The sequence below is a fragment of the Carcharodon carcharias genome, chromosome 21 (genome assembly GCF_017639515.1).
Source record: "Carcharodon carcharias isolate sCarCar2 chromosome 21, sCarCar2.pri, whole genome shotgun sequence".
Taxonomy (NCBI): domain Eukaryota; kingdom Metazoa; phylum Chordata; class Chondrichthyes; order Lamniformes; family Lamnidae; genus Carcharodon; species Carcharodon carcharias.
This window is the reverse complement of record NC_054487.1, coordinates 13,472,697-13,490,009: the sequence shown is the minus strand read 5'-3', so window position 1 is coordinate 13,490,009 and position 17,313 is coordinate 13,472,697. Positions and strand designations below refer to the sequence as shown.

The 17,313-nt window shown below is 46.4% G+C and overlaps 1 protein-coding gene across 12 annotated transcripts in view; it reads left to right on the top strand.

The window, feature by feature from the left end:
• Positions 1-17,313, top strand: part of LOC121293089 — a 219,927-nt gene that overhangs the window by 168,078 nt on the left and 34,536 nt on the right. For all 12 annotated transcript variants that reach the window (XM_041215688.1, XM_041215699.1, XM_041215693.1 and 9 more), the window contains 5 exons: positions 1,174-1,281; positions 4,123-4,500; positions 8,028-8,165; positions 8,315-8,350; positions 12,473-12,511. In XM_041215688.1, the coding sequence (XP_041071622.1) occupies positions 1,174-1,281; positions 4,123-4,500; positions 8,028-8,165; positions 8,315-8,350; positions 12,473-12,511 (699 nt within the window). The remainder of the gene's footprint in view (positions 1-1,173; positions 1,282-4,122; positions 4,501-8,027; positions 8,166-8,314; positions 8,351-12,472; positions 12,512-17,313) is intronic.

Genomic DNA, 17,313 nt, shown 5'->3' with positions numbered 1-17,313 from the left:
TGCCAGCCACCCGCCTCATCAACTGTCCCTAAATGGATGGTGAATACAAATGTAACCTTTTGGTTGGCCGCTTCCACTGAGATCGCATTAGGGAACATATGGCTGATGGGGCGGGGTCAGGACCTGGAATTCTATGAGAAACCCCCGGCCAAAGTGTGAGATGGAGAAAATGGGGAATGGGATAATGAGGGGGAAAATGGGTACTGAAAGTGGAACTGTGAGACAGAGAGAATGAGAATAAAGAAGTGAGGAATGAGAGAAAGGAAGCGGAAGAGTACAAGCTTCATTTCAGTTAACTAGTTGGAAACAAAATATAAACCATAGAAAGAGAGCATTAAGTCCATAATGTCACTGCTAGTGCTCTGCTGGCGCAATCCAGAAATAATCTCATTGTCTATTCTTTCCATAACTTTGTACCCACCTTAGCAGAAATTTCTTATCCAGTTTCCCTTTAAAAGATGCCTCTTGTTGGAAGATATTCCATGTCCTAGCAACACTGTCTCTGTAAAGGATGGTGACTTAGGCTCACGATGAACTCACCACCACCTTTTGTTTTCATTTGAAATTTGCACCTGATTTCATAAGCCACCTCCCACTTCTCCTTTTTCCATTTTCTTTTCTCCTTCTGCATCACTACTCTGGACAGCAATTTCCTAAATTTTCCTTTATCTGGCAAGTGACGCAAGAGGGGAGGGAGTGGCTGAACAATGAATCCACCCTGTACATCTCCAAGGTCATTTAGTGATATCAACAACAACTTGCATTTACATAGTGTCTTTTAAGGTAATAAGTCATCCCAAAGTACCACAAAGGCACGTAATCAAACAATAAGAGACAAAAGTGACATGAGGACAAGTGACCAAAAACTTGGTCAAAGAGTTAGGTTTTTAGAGTTAGAGTCTTCAAGGAGGAGAGAGGGGCAGAGGGATTTAAGGAGGTTCTTTTAAACCTCAAAGCCGAGATGGCTGAAAGCATGGCCACACGTCGTCAAGTGAAGGATGTGCGCAAGAGCCCAGAGTTGTAGGAGCACAGATTTCTCAGAGGAGCCTACAGGCATTTTCTAACCTTGTCGATTGGCGCCTGGGGAGAGGACAATGCAAATAGTTCAAAAATGGGGAGTGAAAAAGCCTTAAAAGAAAAAGTCCAAATTCTAAAGGTTTTTTTCTCTTGCAGTGCTTACAGAGATAGCAGGCAGAATGCAACCCAAAGGATGGGCTCTGGAGGTCTGCCATTCAGTTACATCTCCACACCCTCTGATGAAGGCCTGATGTTTCAGAAGAGGTACCGGCCATAATTTTCATTATTCATAGAAAGGCTTCACTTTGGCCACATGTTAACAATCAAGTATTACAGGACTGAAAGCATAAACCAGGAAATCAACCGAGGACCTTGTGCCTGCATGACTCAGTACCAACTTCTTAGTGTTTATATTCACCTGATCATCTGACCATTTTCTATCTCTTCCACTCCCTTGCCCCTCTGATGATCAAGGTCCTCGGTTGACTTCCTGGTTTGTGTCTAAGTTAGATAATTCCAGTTAGGCAGCAATTTGGCATTGTTAGTCTCAGTGCCCTTGGGTTAGGGAGGGGAAATATCAGCCAGGTTTCCCACAATTGAAAGTAAACCCTTGCTGGAAACTTTACTTTTTTTTTGTTCATGGGATGTGGACATTGCTGGCTAGGTCAGGATTTATTGCCCACCCTCAATTGCCCTTGTTCTGGGAGTATTTTAAGAGTCAACCACATTGCTGTGGGTCTAGAGCCAGATGTAGGCCAGACCAGGTAAAGATGGTGGATTTCCTTCCCTAAAGGGGCATTAATGAACCAGATAATAGGCAATGGTTTCATGGTCATCATCAGACTTCCTTTATAAGGATTTTTATTGAATTCAAATTTCCCCATCTGCTGTGGTGGGATTCGAACCCGGGTCCCCAGAGCATTACCCTGGGTCTCTGGATTACCAGTGCAGTGATAATACCACTATCCAACCACTTCTCCCACATCTGTAGATGATAGAGGTTCCCCTGACCTGTGATACCGCCTATGACAAAAATGAAGCATTTGGTCCAGTATTAGTTCAATACAGTCTTTAAGTCCAGATAAGAATGCTGCAGATGCATCTGTCCATGACAGTATTGGTTGGAGTGAACATTGCACAGTCCTTGTGAAGATGAAGTCCCATCATCACATTGAGGATACCCTCCATCGTGTTGTGTGGCATTACCACCAAACTAAATGAGATAAATTTCAAACAGATCTAGCAGCTCAAGACTAGGTATCCATGCAGTGCTATTGACCATCAGCAGCAGCAGAATTGTACTCAACCACAATCTGTAACCTCATGACCCAGCATATCCCCCACTCTATCATTATCACCAAGCCAGGGTATCAACTTTGGTTCATAGAAGAGTGCAGGAGGGCAAGCCAGGAGCAGCACCAGGCATACCTAAAAATGGGGTATCAACCTGGTGAAGCTACAACACAGGATTGCTTGCGTGCCAAACAGCATAAGCAGCAAGTGATCGACAGAACCACAACCAATGGGTCAGATCTAAGCTCCGAGATCCTGCCATATCCAGTCGTGAATGGTGGACAATTAAACAACTCAGTGGAGGAGGAGGCACCATAAATATCCCTAGCCTCAATGATGGGGAAACCCAGCACATCAGTGCAAAAGATAAGGCTGAAGCATTCACAACAATCTTCAGCCAAAAGTGCTGAGTGGTTGATCCATCTCTGCATCCTCCAGAGGTCCCCAGCATCACAGATTGTTATTAGCCAATTGTCAGTACAAGCCTAGATATTGTCTTCAGCCAATTCAATTCATTCCATGTGAAATCAAGAAATGGCTGAAGATACTGGATACTGGATACCAAAGACTAAGGGCCCTGACAATGTTCCAGCAATAGTGCTAAAGACTTGTGCCCCAGAACTTGCCGCGACTCTAGCCAAGCTATTTTAATACAGTTACAACTGTATTACTGGCATTTACCAGACTATGTACAAAACTGCCCTCATATTTCCTGTACATGACAAGCAGGACAAATCCAATCTGGCCAATTACCACCACATCAGTCTACTCTCCATCATCAGTAAAGTGATGAAAGGGGTCATCAACAGTGCTATCAAGCGGTACTTGCTTAGCAATAACCTGCTCACTGACTCCCAGCTTGGGTTCTGACAAGGCCACTCAGTTCCTGACCTCAATACAGCCTCAGTTCAACCATGGACAAAAGGGCTGAACTTTAGAGGTGAGGTGAGAGTGACTGCTCTTGACATCACGGCTGCATTTGGCCAAGTGTGGCATCAAGGAGCCCTAGCAAAACTGGAGTCAGCGGAATCAGAAGGAAAACTCTCTGCTGATGGGAGTCATATCTAGCATAAAAGAAGATGGTTGTGATTGGTGGAGGTCAGTTATCTCAGCTCCAGGACATCACTGCAGGAGTTCCTCAGGGTAGTGTCCTGGGCTCAACCATCTTCAGCTGCTTCATCAATGACCTTCCTTCCATCATAAGCTCAGAAGTGGGGATGTTCGTCGATGATTGCACAATGTTCAGCACCATTTATGACTCCTCAGATACTGAAGCAGTGCATGTCCAAATGCAGCAAGATCTGGACAATATCCAGGCTTGGGCTGACAAGCAACATTTGTGCCACAGAAGTGTCAGGCAATGACCATCTCCAACAGGAGAGAATCTAACCATGCCCCTAGACATTCAAAGGCATTACTGAAACCCACACTATCAGCATCCTGATATTGGGATAATTCCCTTGCTCTTCGAATAATATCATGGAGACTCCTACGTTTAACTGAGAGGGCAGACAAAGCCTTGTTCGTCAGAACAGCACTCCCTCAATACTGCAGATGTGTCCCAGCCTAAATAATGGGCTCAAGTCTCTGGACTTGAATCCATGTCCTTTTGACTCCGGAATAAGAGTGTTGGCACTGAGCCACAGCTGAAAATTAACCAGGATTCTCTTATCAGTTCTCATTAGATTTATATGATGCACTGACTGCATACCTCAGTATATGGCATAGTCTGTGCTTTTGTGTCACTTTATGTCAAACAGCAAACACTTTTCAGGACCACACTGAGATTTCATTGTCTTTTACTACATTCAGATCCAGTGGCTTAGTTCAGAATGGATTAGCACAGAATCGATTGGTTCAAACTGGATTGGTACAGACTGGATCATCTCGGACTGGATCAGCCCAGACTCGGTTGTTACGGAATGGATTGGTTCAGCCTGGATTGGCACAAACTGTGTTAGCACAACATGGATCAGTTCAGGCTGGATCAGCAGAGCATGGATCAGTTCAATCAGTACAGAGCGGATTGTTTCAGACTGGATTAGAGCAGAATAGATTGATACAGACTGAACCAACGCAAACTGCATCAGTACAAATTGGACCAGTACAGCATGGATTGGTACGGAATGGATTGTTTCTGACTGGAGTTGTACAGCACACTGGCACTGGTGTGGTGAAATCTGCCAACAGGTATGTAACTGACACAACACTTATTTGCCATTACTGAAAAGAGAAACATGTTGCCGAAGCTTTACATCCTGCAGTAATCAGGACAAATACAAGAATGTCAAATTTCAAACAATCACAACAATTTATACTACAGGAGAAAAGGATGCTGATTGTTTAGCAAATCAACCTTGATTGTCCGAGGTGTTACCACAGAAAAAGCAATGGGAACTTTAGGCTCCCCAAGCTCCTGGGTAATTCAAAAATGACACAAGGCCTGAACATATTCCATTTGCTTGCAGAGAATGGGCCTCTGGGTATGAACGTAAATGAGCCACATTATGAACTTGACCAATTATCTTAAATTGGGTGTTAATGTAGCTGTTAGCATAATCGGGATTGTTCAGTAAGTGCTGTCCAATTGGGGAAATCACATCCTAACAGTCAACATTTTGCTTTGGTTTTGAAAGTGTGGGCTGGTTGGGTACAGTCTGTACTCTGCAGATTATGAACAATTGAATGAACATGCTGCTTGATTCGATCAACTAGTCATTGGGTCATACAGCCTTTGTACTGGGCATCACATCGCACTGAAATTCACAGATGACAGTACTCAATTATGTGATAGAAAAAATGTTTTTCTCAGCTTCAACCTTTGGTAACCTGAGACTGCTTTAACTATAGTTGTGGGGTAAGGAAGCACCCTGTGTCGCACTCACCCGGGATGCTGCAATTGCCCCATTGCTTCTGGTTAGATAGGGGCCATAAATACCTGTTAAGGCCCCTACACCTCAGTGTTTCCCACTGAAATGTGTTAGTGTTAGGTGAGGACAGGTACAAGCTAGGCCGTAGTACCCCATGCAGTCCAATAGGCCTTCCAACCTGTACCCACTAGATACACCTGCAAAGATTGACCGGAGTCAAAATGTGTCAGCTGGCATCTGTGGAACCATACACCAGCAATTAACCATGGGAGGAAGAGTCACTAATAGCGCTAAGCTCGGTTATAATCAGCGAGGGCTTTTCCAGCACACTGTCAGATTCCCATAATATGGTAGACTCTTACTGGATGGAAGGAGGCCATTCAGCCCAGCTTTAAAAAGCTATCCGATTAGTCCCACCCACCATTCTTACCCACAATCTTGTATTTTTTTCCTTTTCAGTATTTATCCAGTCCCTTTTTGAAAATTTTTATTGAATCTGCTTCCCCCACCCTTTCATCCAACGCATTCTAGATCAGAGCAACTTGCTGTGTAAAAGAATTTCTCTTCATCCTCCCCTCCCCTGCCTTTTTTAATGATTATCTTAAATCCTCTGGATACTGACAGTGGAAACTATCTCTCCTTATTTACTCTGTCAAGACCCCTCATTATTTTCTACACCCCTGTTGAACCTCTCCTCTGAAGGGAAAAGTCCGGCTTCTGAGTCTCTCCACATGGCTGACATTCCTCATCCCTGGTGCCATTCTGGTAAATCTCTCCTGTACCCTCTCAAAAGTTTTGAGTAATTTTCATTGCACTTTCTGTGAAGCCTGATGCATTGCATGGCAAAGGAGGCAGTCTGAGCTTAACTCCCAATGATTCTACGGAACCACTTCTAAAGCTGCTAACCATGCAATTAATGAGCTAAAGCCTACAAGCATAAAAACATTTGAAATAGGAGCAGGAGTAGTAAGACTCCTTTTCCCTTATAATCCAATTCCTTTGTAGCAAAAGCTAACATACCATTTGCCATCCAAATGGCTTGCAGGACCTGCATGTTGACTTTCTGTGACCATAGGAACAGGAGTGAGCCATTTAACCCCTTGAGTCTCTTCCTTTTCATGTACAAGGACACCGAGGTCCCTCTCGCTTCCCAGCTTCTCATCATTCAAAAAATATTCTGCTTTCTTATTTTTCCTACAAAAGTGGATAAGTTCGTATGTTGCCACCTTTTATTCCATTGGTCATGTCCTTGCCCACTCACCCAACCGGTCTATATCCCTCTGCTGCCCCTTTGTGTCCTCTTCACCACTTGCTTTCCCACCTATGTATTGTCAGCAAACTTGGATACATTACACTCAGTAACCACCCCCCCTCCCCCAACCCATCTAATTCATTGATATAGATTGTAAATAGCTTGAGGGCCGAACACTGATCTTTGTGGTATCTCACTAGTTACAGCCTGCCAACTTAAAACTATCCCATTTATTTCTACTCTCTGTTTTCTGTCCATTAACCAATCCCCAACCTATGCAAAAATATTATCCCTCAATTACAATAGTTCTAATTTTGTGTGGTAACCTCTTGCATGGCACCTTAATGGATGTTTTTTGGAAATCCAAATATGCTATTTCCACTGATTTCCCCTTACAGATCCTGCTGCTTACATTCTGAAAAACAGATTTGTCAAACATAATTTCCTTTCATAAATCCATGTTGATTCTGCTTAATCATATTATGATTTTCTAATTGCTCTGTTATCATGTTCCTAATAATAGACTCAAGCATTTTGCCTGCTACTGATATAAGGCTAACTGGCCTATAATACCCTATTTTGTCTCACCCTCCTTCCTTACATAGTGAGGTTATGTTCGCTACATTCCAATCCTTGGGAACTGTTTTAGAATCTAATATTTCTGGAAGATCATATCCATTCCATCCACCATCACTGCAGGTACCCCTTTTAAACCCTAGAAAGCAGGATATCAGGTCCAGGGGATTTGTCTCCATGTAGACCCAAGGATAATTCCCCTCTGAGGCACATACTCCTTAACTGCTCTTTGTTTTAATCAGATACACTAAAGATGTGGCAAGTCCCACTTACCAAAGAGAGATTATATTTACCCCCTCCTATTATGGCTGATATTCTGTTCTTATAACTGCAAGTTGCATTTATATAGCACCTTTCACCTAGCAAAATATCCAGAGGTTCTTCACAGGGGTGTAATTGGACAAAACAATTGACAGCAAACCAAAGGAGAAGACACTAGGACAGGATATCAAATGTTTGGTCAAAGAGATAGATTTTAATGAGGAGAGCTTTGCAGAGGGATTACCAGAGCTTAAGGCCGAGACGGCAGACGGTACAGCCATTGGTTGTGGAGGGAAAGAATACGGGATGCACAGGAGGGCAGGATTGGACTTACAGAGAATTAATAGAAGCCCTTGGAATAATTATTCATAAGAATGATCCTTACTGCCCTCTTCATACCGTCTATCATCAGCTACAGAACTCAGGCATGCCCCCAGCCCCTCTCCCCCACCCCGCCCCACTCCTAGAACAGGCCAGGGGCCTTTTCAAAAATGTCGAGAAGGGTTATTCAATGTGCTGGAACAGGTTTGGTGAGTTAGGAGTGAAATAACCAGGAAAAAGCTGAAAGCTCAGCAGGCCCATCAATAAAAGAGGACAGGCAGATAGTGTGTGGAGTGGAAAGTCTTTGTTATTTTAAGAAGTGATGTATTGACTGTCCCACAGTGGCTGATACAATCCATGCTTGTGTAATTGTGTATGGTGCCAGTCATAGACTATATTAAACTTTCAACATCACCTTTCGCCACCTCCACTTTTAGGAATTCCACTGGCTTAGCCCCGACCAGCTCAGTGCAAGCTGCCATGATACAGAATGGCATGGTGCAGAATCGATTTGTTCAGACTGACCCGATATGGAATGAATCAGTCCAGACTGGTACGATGCAATCTGACAGCAGGTATGTTTGTCAACCAGCTTCAAAATGTCAGCTTCAGCAGTTTGTTAACCGAGGATGTTTTAATTTGGTTTGGTGGGTTCAAGCGTGAAGAGAAACTGAACAGAACGCTGACTTTTTTTTAACATGATATCTTCTGTGTTGTTTTTCAGATTCAGTGATAAATCTAGCTTGGTTGAGTCAATAAGGTAAGTGCACTCTAACTCCACGTATTATTAAAACTTGCCCACAGCTGCATTTTCTTTAAATAAACCTTACTTCCTGTTGTTATGATTTTTGGTTGCGTAATTCTCAGTGTTTACTGTTATAAATTGCCATGTCAACATTTTCCATTCAATTTTGTTATGACTACTGTCACAATATAGTTACAAGCCTTGGTTATAAGGTAACTCTGTATCTCTGAACTTTGCCGCTATCTTGCATATGATAAAAAAACCATTATAATCAAAGTGTAGTGGGAATCTGGATCTGGAATTCTTCTCCCAAAAGTCTGTGGTTGCTTGGAAAATTGGCACTTTCAAGACTGAGATAACTAGACTTTTGTTAAGGAAAGGTATCAAGGGAGATGGAGCTAAGCCAGGTAAATGGAGTTGGGGTACAGATCAGCCATGATCTATTTGAATGGCAGAGATAGGCTTGAGGGACTAAATGGCCTACTCCTGTTCCTATGGCAACAGTGTTCCTCAGCACTTAGGCTAAGGAGGCTGACATGGAGACATGGAGTGGGAGAATTGAATCATGAGGCTGCTCAACCAATAATTAAATTTTAATATCCTGATTTCTTTTTGAAGTGGTTTGAAGTGTTGAAAGGCCATCTGGCAGGAAGTGATATATTATTCAAATGAAGTCATGAGCACCAGGCATACCCCCATGTTTGGTTGTCCTGTCACTTGGTTGCTGCTAAGAGTTGTGTCTGGCTGGACTATATCAAGATAATGTTTTTGGTGTTCATATATTGCTGAAAAAGGGGACATGTTGCTGAAGCACCCTTTTCTACTGTAATACAAATTGTGATCGTTTGAAATTTGGCATTCTTGTGTTTGCCCTGATGAGTACAAGACGAAAGATTTCACCAACATGTCTCTCTTTTCAGTAATACTCAATTGCTGTACGACCAAGCGACTGTTCTTATGTCAATAAAATTCTTTTGTAGGCCCACACTTTCTGTCCATGAGCTTTACTTTCCATTGTCATAATGTTTGGCCACAATTTTCTATCAATGTTTACTACCTTTACCATTGTATGGTGCTATGTAAACGGGCAAAACTTTTAGCTCAGTGGGCAGGCGCATGCCCGACCCACTCTGGCGTAAAATGATGCGTGTTGATGTTGGGCAAGCATCCCGATGTCACCACGCAGTTGCCCAATAATCCATTTGGTGGGCACGCTGCCAACTCCGGTGCATGCCCCCCGACAATTAAAAAGCCTGTTAAAACCATTAAAAAGATAAGTAACAACATTTTTGGCTGTCTGTCCAACCTTAGGTTGGCAGGCAGGCGAAAAGGCCAAGCGGCCTTTGCACTTTTTAGGAAACCTCATTCACTGGCGGGATGAGGTTTCCTAAAGCAAATAAAATAAAAAATTTAAAATTGAATTAATAACATGTTCCTGTTTATGTGACAGTCACATGAGGGGACATGTTTTATTACATTTTTCATTTCTTTATTAATTTTTATTTAACACTCTGCATCTCCCTGAGGCAGCTTTCTGCCTCAGGGAGATTATCAAATGTGCACTTGTGCGCATGTGCGAAGTTTGTACTTGTCCTGCTTGCACTCCCATCCCACCCCACCCACACAGGCAGCACTAAGTATTTCATGCTGGGTGAGCCTTAATTGGCCTGCCAGCATGAAATCACCTTCCGGCCTCAATCGCAGGTGGTGGTCAGCTTCCCAACCGCGCCTGCTGAGCCTACCCAACAAGGGCAAAATTCTGCCCAATATTTCCCATACAATTTTACTGTGGCCACTGTCACAGTTTTGGTACAGGCTCTGACCACTAGCTGACTCTGAAGTCTCTGAACTCTGACACCATCTTGCAAATTGACAAGTTAGGGATCCAGATTAAACACAGCAGTGGTCTCTACATTGAGCCCTGAGTTTTTCTCCCCACTCTGATACAGCTCATTGTTTTCTAACCGTCAGCTAGTTTACTAAGAATTCCCTCGGTTTACTCTAGATTCCTATGGCTTCAAGTTTAATTAACAGCCTAAAGCAGAATGCTGGAAATCTGAAATCAAAACAGAAAATGCTGGAAATACTCGGAAGGCCAGGCAGTTTCTGTGGGGAGAGAAACAGTAAATGCCTCAGGTCACAGCCTTTCATTAGAGCTGGGAAAAGTTAGAAGTGTAACAGGTCTTATGTAGGTGAAATTGGAAGGATGGAAAAAGGACAAGAATGAAGGTCGGTGGTAGGGTGAAAGTTGGGAGATATTAAATGATGAAAAAGTTGGTGGGGCAGAGCCAAAGGGAGTGATAATGAGGCAAGTAAAGAAACAAAACATAGGTCCGAGGTGGTGTAAATGGCAGAATATTAAATAGCTGTCATCCAAAAGCAAAAACGATAAAAGCAGCTAAGACCGAAACCTACAAGGAAAAGGAGATAAAATGGTTGTGAGGGGGTGGGGGTGCAAAGATTATGGTCAGAAATTATTGAACTCAATGTTGATTTCAGAAGGCTATAAAGTGCCTAATCAAAAGATGTGGTGCTGTTACATCCTCAAAAAACACTGTAGATTTGTCAAACACAATTTCCCTTTCATAAAACCATATTCGTTGGCCCTGCATCATCATGTTATGATTTTCTAAATACCGTGTTACCAGGCTCTTAGTAGTGATTTCTAGCATTATTCCTTCTACTGGTTCCCAGCTAACGGGCCTTTCGTTCCCAGTTTTCTCGCTCCCTTCTTTCTTTCTGGTACAGTGGGGTTACATTTCCTAATTTCCAATACAAGGTGACCATTAACAAATCTAGAGAATCCTGGAAGATCAAAATTAATGCATCCCTTATCTCTATAGCCATCTCTTTTCAAGCCCTCCACCATCGGGTGCAAGGGATCTGTCGTTAAATTTTCTATTACTTTTTAAAATATTAATTCTTTCTCACTGTCATTAGATCCCTGGTTAACCATTCTTTTTTGAATGTTTTTATGTCTTCTATTGTGAAAACAGATACGAAATATTTATTTAATACCTCAACCACTTCCTAATTCCCCATTTTCACTTCTTCTGACTCTGCATGTAAGAAACCTACATTTTCTTTAACTTTCTGCTTCTTTTTCACAAACCTGACAATTTATTTTTATATTTCTTGCTAGTTTACTCTCATTCTATTTTCTCTCTCCATCTATTCCAAATCTTTGTTGATTTTTAAACCTCAATCCTCAGGTTTCCTCCACTTTTTGACAACATTCTGAGCCTGCTCTTCTAACCTAATACTATCCTTAACCTTTTTTCATTAGTCTTGGTTTGCTTCCTTTTCCCTTGGAGCCTTTCATCCTCAAGGGAATGTATATTAGTTAAGAATTATGAATTATTTCTTTAAATGTTTACCGTTTTTTTCGTTACCCTTCTATCGTTTTAATCATTTTCCCAATCCGCCTTTCCCAATCCAGTCACACACATAATTGACTGTCTTTAAGAACTTAGTTCCGGACTTAACCACATCACTCTCAAACTCAATATGAAATTTTATCGCGCTATGATCACTTTTCCCCAGAGTACCCATGAGCATAAGATTACTAATTAACCCTTTCTCATTACACTCTACATTGTTGACCAATTGTTTATTCACCTCACATGTGTTAAAGTTGACTTGGGATAAATTTAACAAGGCCTTTAAGACCCTCCATTTTGTCAGTGGTTCCTTACATTCATTTAGCCATGGTGAACAAGTAACAATTTCAAGGTTTAAAAAAAAAGTTTGAAAATAATGTTTTGGTTAAAAGCTGAGCAGCAATGAGGCTGGGTTATTTTTCAACATTTGCACAATGTTTCCTAATTATAGTATATTGAGGCAAGTCAGGAGCTCACAGCAGATGGTGGGTCACTGATTTGACCCTAAGCCCCCACTATTCTCCTGACCGTACTATTCCCGGAAAGCATAATAGAAAATCAAACTCCTGAGGTACACCCAAAATTTTAGGGATTGGGATCAGTGAAGACAATCCAGAGCCCTCCCCATTATGTCAGGAGATTTCTAAAGATCTACCCAGAGGCCAAAGGATGTGTGAAGTAAATGAGCTAACACTGTCCCTCCTTCCCCTTCCCCTCACAGAGCCTGTTTCTAACATGGCTTTCATTGATGTTTCAGGAGCAAATCATCAACAAGTTTCCTGCAGTCTACCAACAGGTACGTGATTTGAAATGGAATCTCTGTTTCACTTGTCAAATTTCTCTCTTTTTATTGTAGCACTTCTCAAACTAGCTTCAGCAGCCATATGCCCTCTGGTCCTGCTGCTCCGTGATATTGATCCCAGGTTCACGTTCTCTATCACATTAAGTATCCTAAATGCCTCTGGGGAATCCTCGCCATCAAACTGCTTTTTGAAACTGCTTGTATCTATCTGGACATCTGCTCATGTCGCCATCTTATACTAGGGTTTAGCCCCTTCACTCACCCCTGCACCACTAGGATTTGGATGGGTCCCTCTATGTTGTGATATGATCCCCATAGAGACCAATAACTTTTAAAAAGATATTTGAATTCCCAGTGACCGATTTTGAAGTTTCAATTGAGATTCAAGAATATGATTCCTTCCTCAGAGCTCTGTGGTATCAGTATTATCTACAACAGAGTTATTTGGTTCTTTCTTTTGTTCCCCAAACCAACAATGCCTAACCACCACCCCCCCCACCCCCATAACAATGCTCACCCTCTCCCTTACCCTCAACAATGCTCACTGTCCACATCATCAAACACAATGCTCACCCTCTGTCCACCATCAACAATGCTCATTCTGCCCTTCACCCTTGACAATGCTCGCCCTCCCTCCTTCACCCTACATAATAATCATCCTCCTTTCACACTCACCCACTCCCTCATTCTCCACAAGGCTCACCCACCACCTCATCCTCCACAAGGCTCACCCACCACCTCATCCTCCATAATGTTCATCCTCCCTTTAACCCTCAACAATGTTCACCCTCCCCCTAACCCTCGACAATGTTCACCCTCCTCCTAACCGTCGACAATGTTCACCCTCCCCCAACCCTCAACAATGTTCATCCTCCCTTTAACCCTTGACAATGTTCACCTTCCCCCTAACCCTCGACAATGTTCACCCTCCCCCTAACCCTCGACAATGTTCACCCTCCCCCAACCCTCGACAACGTTCACCCTCCCCCTACCCTTGACAATGTTCACCTTCCCCTAACACTCGACAATGTTCACCCTCCAACTAACCATCGACAATGCTCACCCTGCCCCTCACCCTTCCTCCTTCACTCACTCTTGACCAATGCTTACCTGTCCTCCCTCACCCCCTGACAATGGTCACCCTTCCCTTCCTCACCCCTGACAGTGCTCACCCTCCTTGCCACATCTCCCAACAATGCCCCCTTCCCCCTCACCTCCGACAGTGTTAAACTCTTTCCTACACCTCCTAAAACTGCTCACCACCACCCCCACCCTCATTCCCAGTAGCCCCAGCAATGCTGATCCCACAAACATCAGATAGCCGAAACCAGAGTTTAGGAAGCGGAAGCAGGAGGTGTGGTGTGGTGTAGTGGGGAAGGACAGGGAAGAACATTGTGGGGGGCTGGGTGTGGGATGGTGGGCATTGTCGGGGCTGAGAGAGGGAGGGTGGGCATTGTCAGGGTGAAGGAGGGAGGGTCAGCATTGTCAGAGTGAAGGTGAGCATTGTCAGGGGTGAGTTGGGAAGGTGAGCATTGTCAAGGGTCATGGAGGCAGGGTGAGCAATGTCAGAGTGAGGGAGGGTGATCATTTTCAGAGTCAGGGAGGGAGGGTGATCATTGTCGCGGGTGAGGGAGGGAGGGTGATCATTGTCGGGGGTGAGGGAGGGATGGTGAGCATTGTCGGGGGTGAGGGAGGGTGAGCATTGTCGGGGGTGAGGGAGGGACGGTGAGCATTGTCGGGGGTGAGGGAGGGTGAGCATTGTCGGGGGTGAGGGAGGGTGAGCATTGTCGGGGGTGAGGGAGGGTGATCAATGTCGGGGGTGAGTGAGGGAGGGTGATCATTGTTGAGAGTGAGGGAGGGTGATCATTGTCAGGGTGAGGGAGGGAGGGTGAGCATTGTCGAGGGTGACGGAAGGAGGGTGAGCATTGTCAGGGGTGAGGGAGGGAGGGTGAGCATTGTCGAGGGGGAGGGAAGGAGGGTGAGCATTGTCGGGGGGGAGGGAGGGAGGGTGAGCATTGTCGAGGGTGAGGGAGGGAGGGTGGGCATTGTCGGGGGCGAGGGAGGGAGGGTGAGCATTGTCGGGGGTGAGGGAGGGTGATCATTGTCGGGGGTGAGTGAGGGAGGGTGATCATTGTTGAGAGTGAGGGAGGGTGATCATTGTCAGGGTGAGGGAGGGAGGGTGGGCATTGTCGGGGGCGAGGGAGGGAGGGTGATCATTGTCGGGAGCAAGGGAGGGAGGGTGATCATTGTCGGGGGCGAGGGAGGGAGGGTGATCATTGTCGGGGGCGAGGGAGGGAGGATGATCATTGTCGGGGGCGAGGGAGGGAGGGTGGGCATTGTCGGGGGTGAGGGAGGGTGAGCATTGTCAGGGGTGAGGGAGGGTGATCATTGTCAGGGGTGAGGGAGGGTGAGCATTGTCGGGGGTGAGGGAGGGTGATCATTGTCGGGGGTGAGGGAGGGAGGGTGAGCATTGTCGGGGTGAGTGAGAGAGGGTGATCATTGTCGAGGGTGAGGGAGGGAGGGTGAGCATTGTCGGGGGTGAGGGAGGGAGGGTGAGCATTGTCGGGGGTGAGGGAGGGAGGGTGGGCATTGTCGGGGGTGAGGGAGGGTGATCATTGTTGAGAGTGAGGGAGGGTGATCATTGTCAGGGTGAGGGAGGGAGGGTGAGCATTGTCAGAGTCAGGGAGGGAGGGTGATCATTGTCGGGGGTGAGGGAGGGAGGGTGAGCATTGTCGAGGGTGACGGAAGGAGGGTGAGCATTGTCAGGGGTGAGGGAGGGAGGGTGAGCATTGTCGGAGGCGAGGGAGGGAGGGTGAGCATTGTCGGGGGCGAGGGAGGGAGGGTGAGCATTGTCGGGGGCGAGGGAGGGTGATCATTGTCGGGGGTGAGGGAGGGAGGGTGAGCATTGTCAGAGTCAGGGAGGGAGGGTGAGCATTGTCGGGGGCGAGGGAGGGAGGGTGAGCATTGTCGCGGGCGAGGGAGGGAGGGTGTTCATTGTCAGGGGTGAGGGAGGGAGGGTGATCATTGTTGAGAGTGAGGGAGGGTGATCATTGTCAGGGGTGAGGGAGGGTGAGCATTGTCGGGGGCAAGGGAGGGAGGGTGATCATTGTCGGCGGTGAGGGAGGCCGAACATTGTCGGGGATGAGAGAGGGTGAGCATTGTCAGAGTGAGGGAGGGTGAGCATTGTCGGGGGGAGGGAGGGTGAGCATTGTCAGAGCAAGGGAGGGATGGAGAGTGAGCATTGTTGGGGGTGAGGGAGGGAGGGTGAGCATTGTCAGAGCAAGGGAGAGATGGAGAGTGAGCATTGTCGGGGGTGAGGGAGGGAGGGTGATCATTGTTGGTGAGGGAGGGAGGGTGAGCATTGTCGGGGATGAGGGAGGGAGGGTGATCATTGTCAGAGTGAGGGAGGGAGGGTGATGATTGTCTGGGGTGAGGGAGGGAGGGTGAGCATTGTCAGTGAGGGAGGGAGGGTGATCATTGTCAGGGGTGAGGGAGGGAGGGTGAGGATAGTCCGGGTTGAGGGAGGGAGGGTGAGGATTGTCAGAGCGAGGGTGGGAGGGTGATCATTGTCGAGGGTGAGGGAGGGAGGGTGAGGATTGTCGAGGGTGAGGGAGGGTGGGTGAGCATTGTCAGAGTGAGGGATGGAGGGTGAGCATTGTCGAGGGTGAGGCAGGGAGGGTGAGCATTGTCGGTGAGGGAGGGAGGGTGATCATTGTCGAGGGTGAGGGAGGGAGGGTGAGGATAGTCCGGGGTGAGGGAGGGAGGGTGAGGATAGTCCGGGGTGAGGGAGGGAGGGTGAGGATTGTCTGGGGTGAGGGAGGGAGGGTGAGCATTGTCGGTGAGGGAGGGAGGGTGAGGATTGTCGAGGGTGAGGCAGGGAGGGTGATCATTGTCGGGGGTGAGGGAGGGTGAGGATTGTCGATTGTTAGGGAGGGAGGTTGAGGATTGTCGGGCTGAGGGAGGGAGGGTGAGGATTGTCGGGGGTGATGGAGGGAGGGTGAGGATTGTCGAGGGTGAGGGAGGGAGGGTGAGGATTGTCGGGGTGAGGGAGGGAGGGTGAGGATAGTCCGGGGTGAGGGAGGGAGGGTGAGGATAGTCCGGGGTGAGGGAGGGAGGTTGAGGATAGTCCGGGGTGAGGGAGGGAGGGTGAGCATTGTCGGGGTGAGGGAGGAAGGGTGAGGATAGTCCGGGGTGAGGGAGGGAGGGTGATCATTGTCGGGGTGAGGGAGGGTGAGCATTGTCAGGGTGAGGGAGGGTGATAATTGTCGGGGTGAGGGAGGGTGATCATTGTCGGGGTGAGGGAGGGTGAGCATTGTCAGGGTGAGGGAGGGTGATAATTGTCGGGGTGAGGGAGGGTGATCATTGTCGGGGTGAGGGAGGGAGGGTGAGGTTAGTCCGGGGTGAGGGAGGGAGGGTGAGCATTGTCGGGGGTGCGTGGTGGTGTTTTTCCGCCTTTCTGTCACAGCTCCTGCTATCCATCACTGTCCTGTGGTGTGAGATTAACAGCAGGAGAAGTTTGGGATAAATATCTCACTAAGTATAGGGCATTAAGGACAATGTCGGAGACATTCTCAAAGTGCTTTGAGCTGTGCAATCCTCCCTGTCGCAAGTTTAAACTCCCTGGGTAAATACCACGCCTGTGACTGGGTGGGGTGTTCCGTAGGGTCCCAACGTGCAACAGCGACGTCTCAACGTTCACTGCAATTGCCATTGGAGGATCTGCCCATTAGAAATGAGTTGTTCCCATGATCTCCCCCTGCTGGCACAGTACATGCATTACAGTTCAGACCCTCTCT